The sequence below is a fragment of the Zea mays genome, chromosome 1, assembly GCF_902167145.1.
Source record: "Zea mays cultivar B73 chromosome 1, Zm-B73-REFERENCE-NAM-5.0, whole genome shotgun sequence".
NCBI classification, from domain to species: Eukaryota; Viridiplantae; Streptophyta; class Magnoliopsida; order Poales; family Poaceae; genus Zea; species Zea mays.
Window position 1 is genome coordinate 217185202 of NC_050096.1, and position 11394 is coordinate 217196595.

General features: G+C 45.2%; 1 protein-coding gene across 6 annotated transcripts in view; it reads right to left on the minus strand.

Moving 5' to 3' along the window:
* The window catches only part of LOC100502200 (Protein ENHANCED DISEASE RESISTANCE 2), a 77768-nt gene extending 67132 nt beyond the window's left edge, over positions 1-10636 (minus strand). For 3 of the 6 annotated variants that reach the window (XM_023300304.2, XM_023300303.2, XM_023300302.2), the window contains exons 1-7: positions 10146-10636; positions 7019-7093; positions 6750-6803; positions 6590-6655; positions 5218-5273; positions 5049-5125; positions 4843-4881 (exon numbers count right to left, since the gene is read on the minus strand). In XM_023300304.2, the coding sequence (XP_023156072.1) occupies positions 4843-4881; positions 5049-5125; positions 5218-5273; positions 6590-6655; positions 6750-6803; positions 7019-7093; positions 10146-10424 (646 nt within the window). In that variant the 5' untranslated portion in view covers positions 10425-10636. Of the gene's footprint in view, positions 1-4842; positions 4882-5048; positions 5126-5217; positions 5274-6589; positions 6656-6749; positions 6804-7018; positions 7094-7853; positions 7943-10145 lie in introns of all 6 variants that reach the window. The other 3 variants (XM_020539205.3, XM_020539207.2, NM_001354171.1) reach the window with 3 other exon arrangements.
* Between the last annotated feature and the right edge of the window lie 758 nt (positions 10637-11394).

The following is an 11394-nucleotide window of genomic DNA, read 5'->3' on the forward strand; positions in this document are numbered from 1 at the left end:
CACTTTCGCCCTAGCCATCGGGTGGTGATGGGCCGCTGGAAGTGATGAGCTCGCCTCTTCAAATGATTATCCAACATTTTCCTGATGAGCTGCTGGGCCTAAACAAAACACTTTCGCCCCAGCTAAATGTAATCACTGGGACGCTGGAGGTGTTGAGTTTGGAATCGCCTCATCGTGGTGAACCATTTCTAAGAATAGGGTTGCTGGACTCACCCTTGCCGCCTTCACCCCAACAGTCCCTTCCAGCTGGGATGTTGATTTTGGCAGGATTGAGCCCACCCCTCCAAGACACATCTGGGATGGATGGGTCGCAGGGCTTGAACAGGGATACTTCGCCCCAGCAACCTGGGACGCTGCAACCTGGGACGCTGGAGTTGTCTTGTCCAAGCTCGCCCCTCCAGCCTTACCTGGGAAAGAGCTTTACCCCACAGTTGCTGAAGGTTTATCACAGAAGGCAATTGAAAAGACAGTGCTAGCAAGGCCTTTCTCAGCCACAGAAGGATGATCGCTGCGGTGATATTGCAGAGATTGATGCTGAAGGGATGCTGGATCATGCTCCACTGATGAATGCCCCGAACCCCACCGTCCAGATCTCCCCTCCGGAATTAGGCACAGGCCTGGAATCTAAAATGGATGCCTTCTTTAACAGCATCTGCAGGAAGCCTTCTGGTATCTTGCCAGCCCCAAAACTCATAAGGAAATCTCGTTTGTCTTCCCCCACACCACCAGTTGTATCTGCACCTAGAAGAAGTCGTCGGGTGGCAGGCATCGGGGTCGAGTTCAACATGCAAGAGCTGGGAGGCAGGTCCATCAAGAAGGTTATGAAATCCTTGAAGATCATCTCTAACTCTGACGATTTTAGCAATGAGGCTTTTGAAGAATATGTCAATCTGTTCAAGCACCCCCTTCCTCAGTGCCATGTGGAGGCCCTCTCAGCCTTGTTTGGCTGGAGTCACCCGCCAGAGGTTAGGACAAATTAGTGCCTTGCCTCACTCTTTCTTGGTTGTATTCCTGTCGTTTTGGTTATGGATCCTTCAAAAATCTTGATATGGAATGTAAGGGGGTTGAACTCGCTGGTGCGCCAAGATTCTGTGCGTGAAATGGTGGACTCCTCTAGGGTGGATGTGGTCTGTTTTCAGGAAACTAAAATGCAGTCCTTCTCAATTCACACCATTCTTTCCCTGCTCGGATCAGACTTCAGTTCATACATTTTTCTACCTTCTGCTGGGGCTAGTGGAGGTATCCTTGTGGCTTGGAGAAGACATATTGGGGTTTCAGGCCAGAAAAGACAGGACACTCACAGTGTTTCAGTTCAGTTTTGCAGTGAAGATAGAAGTGCGTGGTGGCTTACTTGTGTGTATGGCCCTCCAAGAAATAGTGAAAAGGATAGTTTTTTACAAGAGCTCAGAGATATTAGAATTGCTTGCCCTGGACCTTGGATGATAGCTGGAGACTTCAACCTAATTTTTAAGGACTCTGATAAGAATAATGCAAATCTGAATAGAGTCATGATGAGAAGGTTTAGAGGGCTGATCGAGGATCTTGCTCTTAAAGAAATTCCTTTGCATGGGAGGAAATTTACTTGGTCCAACCATCAAGAGAGACCTGTTCTAGTCAAGCTAGACCGAGTTCTTTGTTCAGTTGACTGGGAACTGCTCTTCCCCAATGTTTTACTTCAAAGTGCTGCTTCCCAGGATTCTGACCATTGCCCCTTGCTTTTGGGGCTTAGGGATAATAAATCTGGAAAACGAAGGTTTCACTTCGAATCCTTTTGGACCAAGCTGGATGGTTTTCAGGAAGTTATTCATTCTGGATGGAATGTTGTGATACCGGTCCCTTGCCCCTTTAAAACTGTAGAATTGAAGCTCAAAGAAACCGCCAAAAGGTTGCAGGCTTGGAGCGAAAAGAAGGTTGGTCACGTGCATTCTCAGCTTGCTTTGACCAAAGAAGTTCTCCACAGACTTGAAATGGCTCAGGATATTAGAGTGCTCAGTCAGGCTAAGATTTGGCTCAAAAACCGGCTGAAGAAGCAAGCTTTACTGCTTTCCTCTCTCAAGCGCACCATGGCTAGGCTCAGATCTAGAATCTCCTGGTTAAAGGAGGGAGATGCTAATACAAAACTGTTTCACCTTCATGCTCGTCATCGCAAGAGGAAGAATTGTGGCTAGGCTGGTGGATGGGGATCATACCCTAACAAGTCATGCTGAAAAGGCTGCTTGTGTGGATCGCTTCTATACCAACCTTATTGGAAAATGTGTTGATCGTGATAGGGTGATTGATCTTGAAGCCCTGGGATTGCCTTCTTTTGAGCTGTCTGAGCTTGATGCCCCCTTTTCTGAGCAAGAAGTGGAGGATATCATTAAAAGGATCCCTGCTGACAAGGCCCCTGGGCCTGATGGTTTTACTGGTCGCTTTTACAAGGTATGTTGGCCCATTATAAAAGTTGATATGATGGCTGCAATCTCCGCTATTTGGGGTAGGAAGTTTGATAATTTTGGGCGCCTTAATTCTGCATATATAACCATGATCCCAAAGAATGATGGAGCTGAAATGGTGAAGGATTTCAGGCCTATCAGCCTTGTGCATAGCTTCGCTAAGTTGATCACAAAGATCCTAGCCAATAGGTTGGCTAAAAGGCTTAATGAGATGGTGTCACCTAACCAGAGTGCGTTCATTAAAGGTAGATTCATCCAGGACAATTTTATGTTGGTTCAACAAACCTCAAGACTGCTTCACCAACAGCATAAGGCTTCTTTGCTCTACAAGTTGGATATTACTAAGGCTTTCGACTCGATTTCTTGGCCTTTCCTGGTTGAAGTATTGAAGCAGCTTGGTTTTGGTCTGATTTGGAGGGATATTATTTGTGGTTTGTTGACCTCTTCCTCTACTCAAGTAATACTGAATGGGTTTCCAGGACAGCACATCATCCACCGGAGAGGTCTTCGGCAAGGGGATCCCCTATCTCCTTTATTGTTTATCTTGCCATGGACGTCCTGGTATATATGTTTTCCAAGGCAGAAGAGGAGGGTTTACTCCAGCAGTTATCCAACAGGAAAAAGCTCCATCGGATCTCCTTATATGCTGATGATGTTGCCCTTTTTGTTCACCCATCAGCAGCAGATTTATCTATCACTCTTGGCATTCTTCAGCTTTTTGGGGATGCCTCTGGGCTGCACAATAATGCCCAGAAATCTAATGTCATTCCTATCAGATGCTCAATGGAGGATATGGTGGAAACCCAAGGTCTGCTGCCTTGTGGAATATCTTCGTTCCCCTGCCGTTATTTGGGTCTTCCTTTATCCTTGCACAAGCTGTCTAGGCAGCACCTCCAACCGTTTATTGATAAAATTGCTGACCAGCTATCAAATTGGAAGGCAGACTTATTAACGAAGGCAGGGAGAAGAACCCTAGTTCAGCATGTTCTTACCAGCATGACGGTTTATATGGCAATGGCAGTGGATATCCCACAATGGGGTTTAGATGCCATCGACAGATTAAGGAAAGGTTTCCTCTGGCGAGGTCGAAAAAAGGTAAATGGGGGGGCACTGCCTTGTGGCTTGGAGAAAGGTTTGCCGCCCCTTCAGCTTGGTGGGCTGGGTATCTCCAGTTTAAAAGAACTCTGTTGGGCCCTTCGAATGAGATGGCTATGGCTGTCTAGAACAGACCCCTCTAGGCCCTGGATTGGTCTCCCAATGAAAATCCCAAAAAAGGCCACTTCCTTCTTTAATGAGGTAGTGCTCACTGCAGTTGGTGACGGGGCCAGCACCAAATTCTGGAAAGACAAGTGGTTACATGGAAAGAAAATTGCAGACCTGGCACCTAGACTCCTAGCTACAATTCCTAAGCGGATTGTGAACAGCAGAACTGTGATTGAAGCTTTGACTAACAGAAAATGGATTGCCGATATAAAAGGGGCTCTCTCAGTGGGTGTGTTGATTGATTACCTTCAGCTATGGGAGATGCTCTCAGCCATTGAGCTGCAGCCTGGAGTTGAAGACAGACATATTTTCAGTATTGCCCCAGATGGAATGTATTCTGCAAAATCTGCTTATAATGGACTGTTCATGGGTTCAGTTTCCTTTGGACACTTCACAAGGGTTTGGAAAACCTGGGCCCCGCCAAAGTGTCGTTTTTTCATTTGGCTTGCTGCCCATAATAGATGCTGGACAGCAGATCGTTTAGCTAAGAAAGGCTTAAACCACCATGAGAAATGTCTGCTTTGTGACCAAGCTGAAGAAACCCTTGATCATCTTCTGGTGGCTTGCTCCTTCTCGAGAGTCTTTTGGTACCAGCTTTTCCGGAAATTTGGCCTTCACTCCCTAGCTCCCCAGTCGGCGGTCACCTCCTTCTTGAATTGGTGGGAGGAGGTTTCAGAGGTGGTCTCAGGTGTCACCAGAAAAGGCCTTAACTCCCTCATTATACTGGGTGCTTGGACTATTTGGATTCATCGAAACAAATGTGTCTTTGATGGATTGTCTCCTTGCCTCACCTATATCCTTGCTTGGGCAGACGAGGAGAGAAGTCGTTGGGAGGCAGCTGGGGCGAAGGCCCTATGTTCTCTGGCTGCTTCTGCAGCTGCTCCCTAGAGTGGTGTGTTGTTAGATGAGTTCTTTTTTGTATGCTATTTTCTGGCCCCGTGAGGAGGCCTGCTGTTGTTTGGTCTATTTTAGACCTTTTTCCTATCTTCTTAATATATAAAGGGGCGCAGCTCTCCTGCGCGTTTTCGAGAAAAAAAATTGCTCTAATTTAAAGCTAAATCTTTGAGCTCAAATTATTGGATACGGGCCTAAAAACATGATTATCAAATATGTCATTGGTGTTAAAAGCTAATCCCTTACATACCAAGGTAAATATATGAACATCCAGATGTCAGTATTGCTCCTAGTAGTCATCCCCAAATTGCAGAGGCGGTCAGTAATGAGTAAATGGTGACTTGGTGAAAAGGAGGTGGTAGAGATGGATCACTAATCGAGGCGTGTATGGTGTGGGTTGCTCAGTTTGTGGGTGATGTGGCTGCATGGTTGGGTGCTACTGCTCCGTGCACTAACCTTTACCAATTCTTACAAATTTCCCCAAGCCTTGTGCGTATCTCCGAACTCGAGGACGATGACCATCAAGATTAATCCTGCAGTAGAAGTGCAGAACAGTTATTTACATTTCAGTGTTTCACTAAAGAGAACTATTCATAAATCAGAAAAAGGACAATTGATTACATACTCATTTTCATTCTGCAATCTGTTCCAGTTAACCCCTCTCATCAGATCATAGTCTGCCTGTAAGAAAACATCAAGAATAAAGATGTGTAATGTGTTAAGTCAAACAGACATGAAGGAACCAAATATAGCAGTGATTTAAAGTGAACACCAGCAGCTGCAAACTTGATGAACTCAATGCATGCATGTTTGTGCTGTAAAGCCAAGGATAGCACAAAGAATCAGCTAGGTGCTCCGGCTGCTTTTGGGGTTATTTTATAGAGATGAGCTATTTATCCCCTAAGCAAATAACCTAGCAGACTTAATCTAATCTTGTTCATTTCCAAACAAACTGGATAACACCATCTAGTTCAACCTGATCATGACGAAGGCAGCAGCCATTAAGATCCTAGAAAGACGCTGTGTCTAGAGCTCGAGTTGAGGAAGTTCTGGCCAGCTGCAGTCCTAGCGGCGCAACTAGTGTCTCGCTGTGGGTGCAGCAGGTGGTATGGCCATGCGGTGGCCACACAAATGGTGGCACTGGCCGTACGAATGTCGACGTTGCGGTCGCTGATATAGGGGCGCAGGCGTAGCAGTGCTGCTTGTGGAGAGCAACAGCCAAGGAGGCGTGGAATCGTTAGTGTAGCTGCAACTTTTGGTGGGGATGGAGCTGTTGGCGAGGCTGCCAACGATGCTTGGTATGCCAACCTGGGCCTTCGCTAGCTGGGACGAAGGTAGTGATGCCACGGTCCCCAGGGCTGAAAACATCTGGATTGGAGGAACTGGCATGGCAGTGTCTCAATTGCAGATGGGAGGGCATCCTTGTTCGGTGAAGTTGTCGGTGCTGCCACTGGAGCTGATGCAGCCAACCCCCAGCGTGGATAATTGTGGAGATGCCTGAAGCTGCTAGTGATGTACTAGCAGGGGCTGTTGAAGGTTCTGATGCTGCTAGTGCTGTAACAGCAGGGGTTGTCAAGGAAGCGGTTGCCGCAAACTGACGGCTGACAGCATCAACAAAGACCGGCCACGTAGGTACACCCACTGTCTGCTCTATCTTGCAGTACCATACTGCCATTGTAGTGTGAGGCTGATCATCATGTAGGTTGTGAACCATATCTTCTCACCATGCCTCAAAGACTGGTTGCATCAGTGTAGCCACTGTGAAGATCAGTGCTGCCATCAAATGCTGGAATGCAAAGTCTGGGGACTCTAGTAGTGGCTGCCAGGGACGATGGAAGTGAAGAACAGATGCAATCTGAAGTGGATGTTGGGCAGGTTCATGTTGGAACAGGGGTGGAATCGATGTAATCTGGGACTCTGGGGTCTGGATGTACATGGAACGTTTACCTAAATAATAGCAATTAACTTTTTTGTAGTATTTGCTATTAAATACCAACCTGTTGTTTAGCTTGTTCAAATGCTTCAATCCATTTCCGGGCTTCACCAGGAGTAGCACATGCTATCTATCAAAAACACAAAATCGCTAGCATTTTAGTTGCTATGGACTCATGGGTGAATGCTATTTGCAAATTTGCATGTACACCGTAAGTTGAGTACCTCTCCTTTCTTTGTTTGATTCAACCGATTGTACAACCTCAGAACATAAACATCCTACATTTAAGAACAGAAATGGTTATTTGTTATGATAACGAGATATATGTGAACAACCAAATAGCACCAAAAAGTTGTATATTTGTCATATGGAAATCAAAGAAAACAATGCCATGGTTCCAATAATTCATGTAGCAATGAAATAAGAACATATGCATATATTTGTCAATTCATTACAAATCTAAGGACTAAACAAGTCAGACTTGGAGCACTACCCCATGATTGACCCTCCGCCGACCAAGCTCCTCCACCATCAGAGTGTGACTAACAGCACCTTTTCGGATAGGTTCCTAAAACATAATGTTTACGAAGAAATTAGCTTCCATGAAAATTTCCAACAGAAAAATGTAAAATAAGTAGTCAGTATGTGACATTGTCTCCGAACATAGCTCTAATCAACTGTCTACATGAGGAAACATCAAACATAACTCTCTTTATGGATAAGGATACCAGCATGAATATGTTAGAGTGGACGCACAAACACTTCAATATGTTAGAGTAGACGCGCTAACCAGTTCAACCCAAAAGTTTAAGCCATTAGGAGAATGTAGGCAATCCACTTATACACTTCAACACCCCCACTCATGTGCAGCTAGAGAGAAAGGGGCAAACATGGAAATAAAGGAGCGAAGGCACAATAAAACCTTTGTTATGATTTGAACTCAAGATCTCTAGCTTTTGATACCAATATACCATATTAATTTGCATGCAACAGCCAGTTCAACCAAAAGCTTAAGCTATTAGTTTGGCTTGGACTGGTTAGTGCGTCCACTCTAACATGGTATCAAAGCCAGAGGTTTCGAGCTTAATCCTGACAGAGACTTTATTTTTGTGCTTCCATCCCTTTATTTCCACATTTGTGTCATTCTCTTTGGTTGCACGTGAGTGAAGGTGTTGAAGTGTATGAGTGGATTATCTACCTTCTCCTAACAGCTTAAGCTTTTAGATTGAACTGGCTGGAAGATGCAACTTAATAGAATACAGATAAACTAAAACCCAAAATAACCCCTGAATTCCACTCAGAATGTACTTTGCATGAGAGAACCCAACCTATTGACTGCAACTGTCGGTGCCAAACAACTTTCCAATTTTCATTCCAAGACTTCTTGTTTATCTCCAGTTACATAGGATGCAAATCCCTAACAAATTAACAACACAATGTGGCAATTCAATAGCTGTGCAAATAGAAGCCTAAACAAATAGATCCAACGAACAGGTCGTGATCCAATCCGGGGTTTGTTTGGTTTGAGGGACAGGGTGGCCCCTCATCTCCTCGTTCCTTACTTTTTATTTGGTTTGTGGAATGGAATGGATTGATCCACGACCACCTCATCCCTCAAACATAGGGATGCAAGTTATAATTGGGTCATTGGGTCGACCCGAAAACTTGCTCAAAGGAACAAGAAAGACATTTGACCATAATTAGTTAGTTGATCCAAGAAAAACACTAGGCACCCACTTGCATCCTTCCTCGTCCGCTAATAAAGTAATAATCAATATAAGCACGATGGATGGAGTCATTCCATCAAAATTCATGAGATGCACTCCTGATGGACCACCTCATCTAGGGTGAGGTAACAAGATCAAAGCAAAAACTACAACCCAGAAATAGCCCCATATTGTCAGCTCATATCATTGTTTTCAGATCATCTGACTAATCGCGATTAGTCGGGCTGATCGTTTCTCTATGCTCGATTAGGGTGTTCAACTCGATTAGTGTTATTGATCGTCCATATCGTCCGATTAGGCGACGATATGGAACGATTAATCGCCTAGGATCCGATCAGTCACGATTAATAGAGGTAGTCCAACAGTCTAGACTGGCCCCAACAGTCCAGTTTGTGCTCGGGTAGTCCAACAGTCTGTTTGACTGGACTGGCCCATGATTAATAGAGGTAACCTCCCCTGGCCCTACCTGTCTTTTCGGCTTCCCTGACGGCTCGGAGAAAAATCAGAAAACACTCTTCTCTCTTACCAGCTCCCTCCCTCTCCCTTCTTCACCCTTCTCTCTCCCTCCAAGGCTCCAACACGGCAACACCTTTCTCTCTACATCGGCTGGGAGAAAAGAGAACACAGGGACTGGAGATGAACTCCTCATCTGAAGCCTTCTTGGTCATGGTCTACTGGTCTAGTAAGTTGTAGACTTGTAGTTTCATATAAACTTGTTGCTGATGTGCTGTTATGAACTATTCAAGTATTGAATAAATTTGTTGCTGCCGTGTTGGTCTAGTAAGCTGGATGCACTGCTGTTTTGGACTATTCAAGTATTGAATATTGGACTATTTATACTGCTGCAAGTCTCTACAGTCTATACTATATAAGTATATATCAGTCCCGGAATACACAGGACGACCAGGGGGGCGATTAGGGTCGATCAGGGGCGACTAATCGCCCTGATCGACGCCTAATCGCGACTAATAGCCTGATCGCCCGGTGGAATCGATCATGTGATCTGAAAACTATGGCTCATAGGCTTACAACCCTCAGCTTCTCCATTCTCACCTCTGTGCCACTCCCGCTGTGACTGTCGGGGATGTGTAAATATTGGGATATCTTGGAACAATGTAGATTAGGATCATTTGTAATCTCGGTTTTGACTTTATATCTAAGGGAGGCTACTATGAGACTCAACAATACAATAAACAATTCCACAAATCAATGTCTCCTACACAGATGCAAATTTGTGTTTTTCCTACAAGATAGTCTTGCCAGCAACATATGTGATGACAAACTTCTCTACAGAAGCCTGCAGTTGTACTACTGAATCAAATCAAACCAAAAGTAGCCAAGTCAAGTGCTGCAAGTGTAAGGAACTCGAACAGGCATTACTTGGCAATTTCATCTAATATTCAACAAATCAACAGGTTTCAAAATCAACTAAACAATGAAGCATTTGCAAATTTGTGTTTTTCCTACAAGATAGTCTTGCCAGCAACATATGTGATGACAAACTTCTCTACAGAAGCCTGCAGTTGTACTACTGAATCAAATCAAACCAAAAGTAGCCAAGTCAAGTGCTGCAAGTGTAAGGAACTCGAACAGGCATTACTTGGCAATTTCATCTAATATTCAACAAACCAACAGGTTTCAAAATCAACTAAACAATGAAGCATTTGCAAATGCTGCCAACAACCAGTGAGTCCAGCATCCCGCAAAGTGCGGTTTCAGGCTTTCAACTAGCCACCAACCGAATGTACCAAACCCCACAGCTTTGAGTTAGGGACCCAACCCGCACAACTCTGTCAAGCTTCAACGCATAATCCACGAGATGCGGCGCAGCCATCACACGCATCAGAAACAAAACAGAGGGAGGGAAGAGTGCAATGGATCGGGGAAACCGACGAGTCCCGGGTTGTCGTGCGGGTCCCGCTTGTACATGGCGACGAATTTGGCGCGGATGACGAGGAAGCGGAGGTGGCAGTACTCGTGGCCGATGGAGTTTACGCCGAGGTGGTACACCCACCCGGAGTACTCCGCCGTGCTCCGGCCGCTGCCCCCGCTACCGCTACCGCTGCTCCGGCTGCCGAGGTCCGGCGATCCCGCCTCCGAGAGCTCCACCTCGGAGACATCTCCCGCCGCAGCCGACGGTGGAACCGTAGGCAGCCTCGCGGCCGTGGCCATCTCCCGCAGGACACAGCGCGAGTGGGGGTGGATTCCGACGGTGAAGGGCGGGGGTAAAGTGGGAAAGGGTCCAACAGAATTTGGAGCTGTAAACCTGTAATTACTATTGGTTCTTGACCTTGCAATTTATGCGAAGCCGCTAGCCGCTGCGCTGGAAAGGGTCCAACAGAATATGGGAGTAGTCTTAGGACGGGTCCTCGCCGCGAAATCGCTAGCCGCTGCGCTGGAAAGCAGTGGCGTATCCACATGTCGACAGTGTGGTGGCCCACGTCTGATTTTGGTCCTACTGTCTCCGTTATCGAATATTTATCGTGTGCTAGTTTATTTTTAACTAAACAGTGACAAATAAAAAAGATCAGAGAGTACTAAATTATATAGTTTCTTAAATTATTTATTTTTTATTCTTATATATAAGATTTAAAATGTGAACTTATCTATTTATTTTGATTTTCATAAGATTAGACCACTCTAACTTTAAATCCTAGATTCGTCATCGTGAAAAAGTATTTGTTAAGCTCCAGGTCAAGGTCACATCGTCGTGACGTCATCTATAAACAGGAATACACGATAGTCTCGCAGAGTACAAAACAGCATTTTGTACGATTATCTGTCTAATTGGTTCACAACGCGCAACTAGGCTCATGCGCAGCAGGCTGAACAGATACTGTCATTTTATGCAAACACGATGGCACCAAAGTAACTTAGGGCCTATTTGGTTCAGCTTTTTTCTGACCAGTTTTTCTGAAAATCTGATTGTGGGGAGAATCTGAGTATCATTACGATTACGTGTGGAGGAAGATAAAGTTGTTCATAGGGCTTAGGATATAGAAAGTGACGGATTCCTACTATTACAACGACTCAGCCGATTATGTGTTTATGTTGATTTTGGATGATTTTTGCCCAACGAATTTTATAGAAACTGGCTGAAAAGCTGAGCGTTTGGCAGTCCGTAACAACTTTTGGTGGTCAT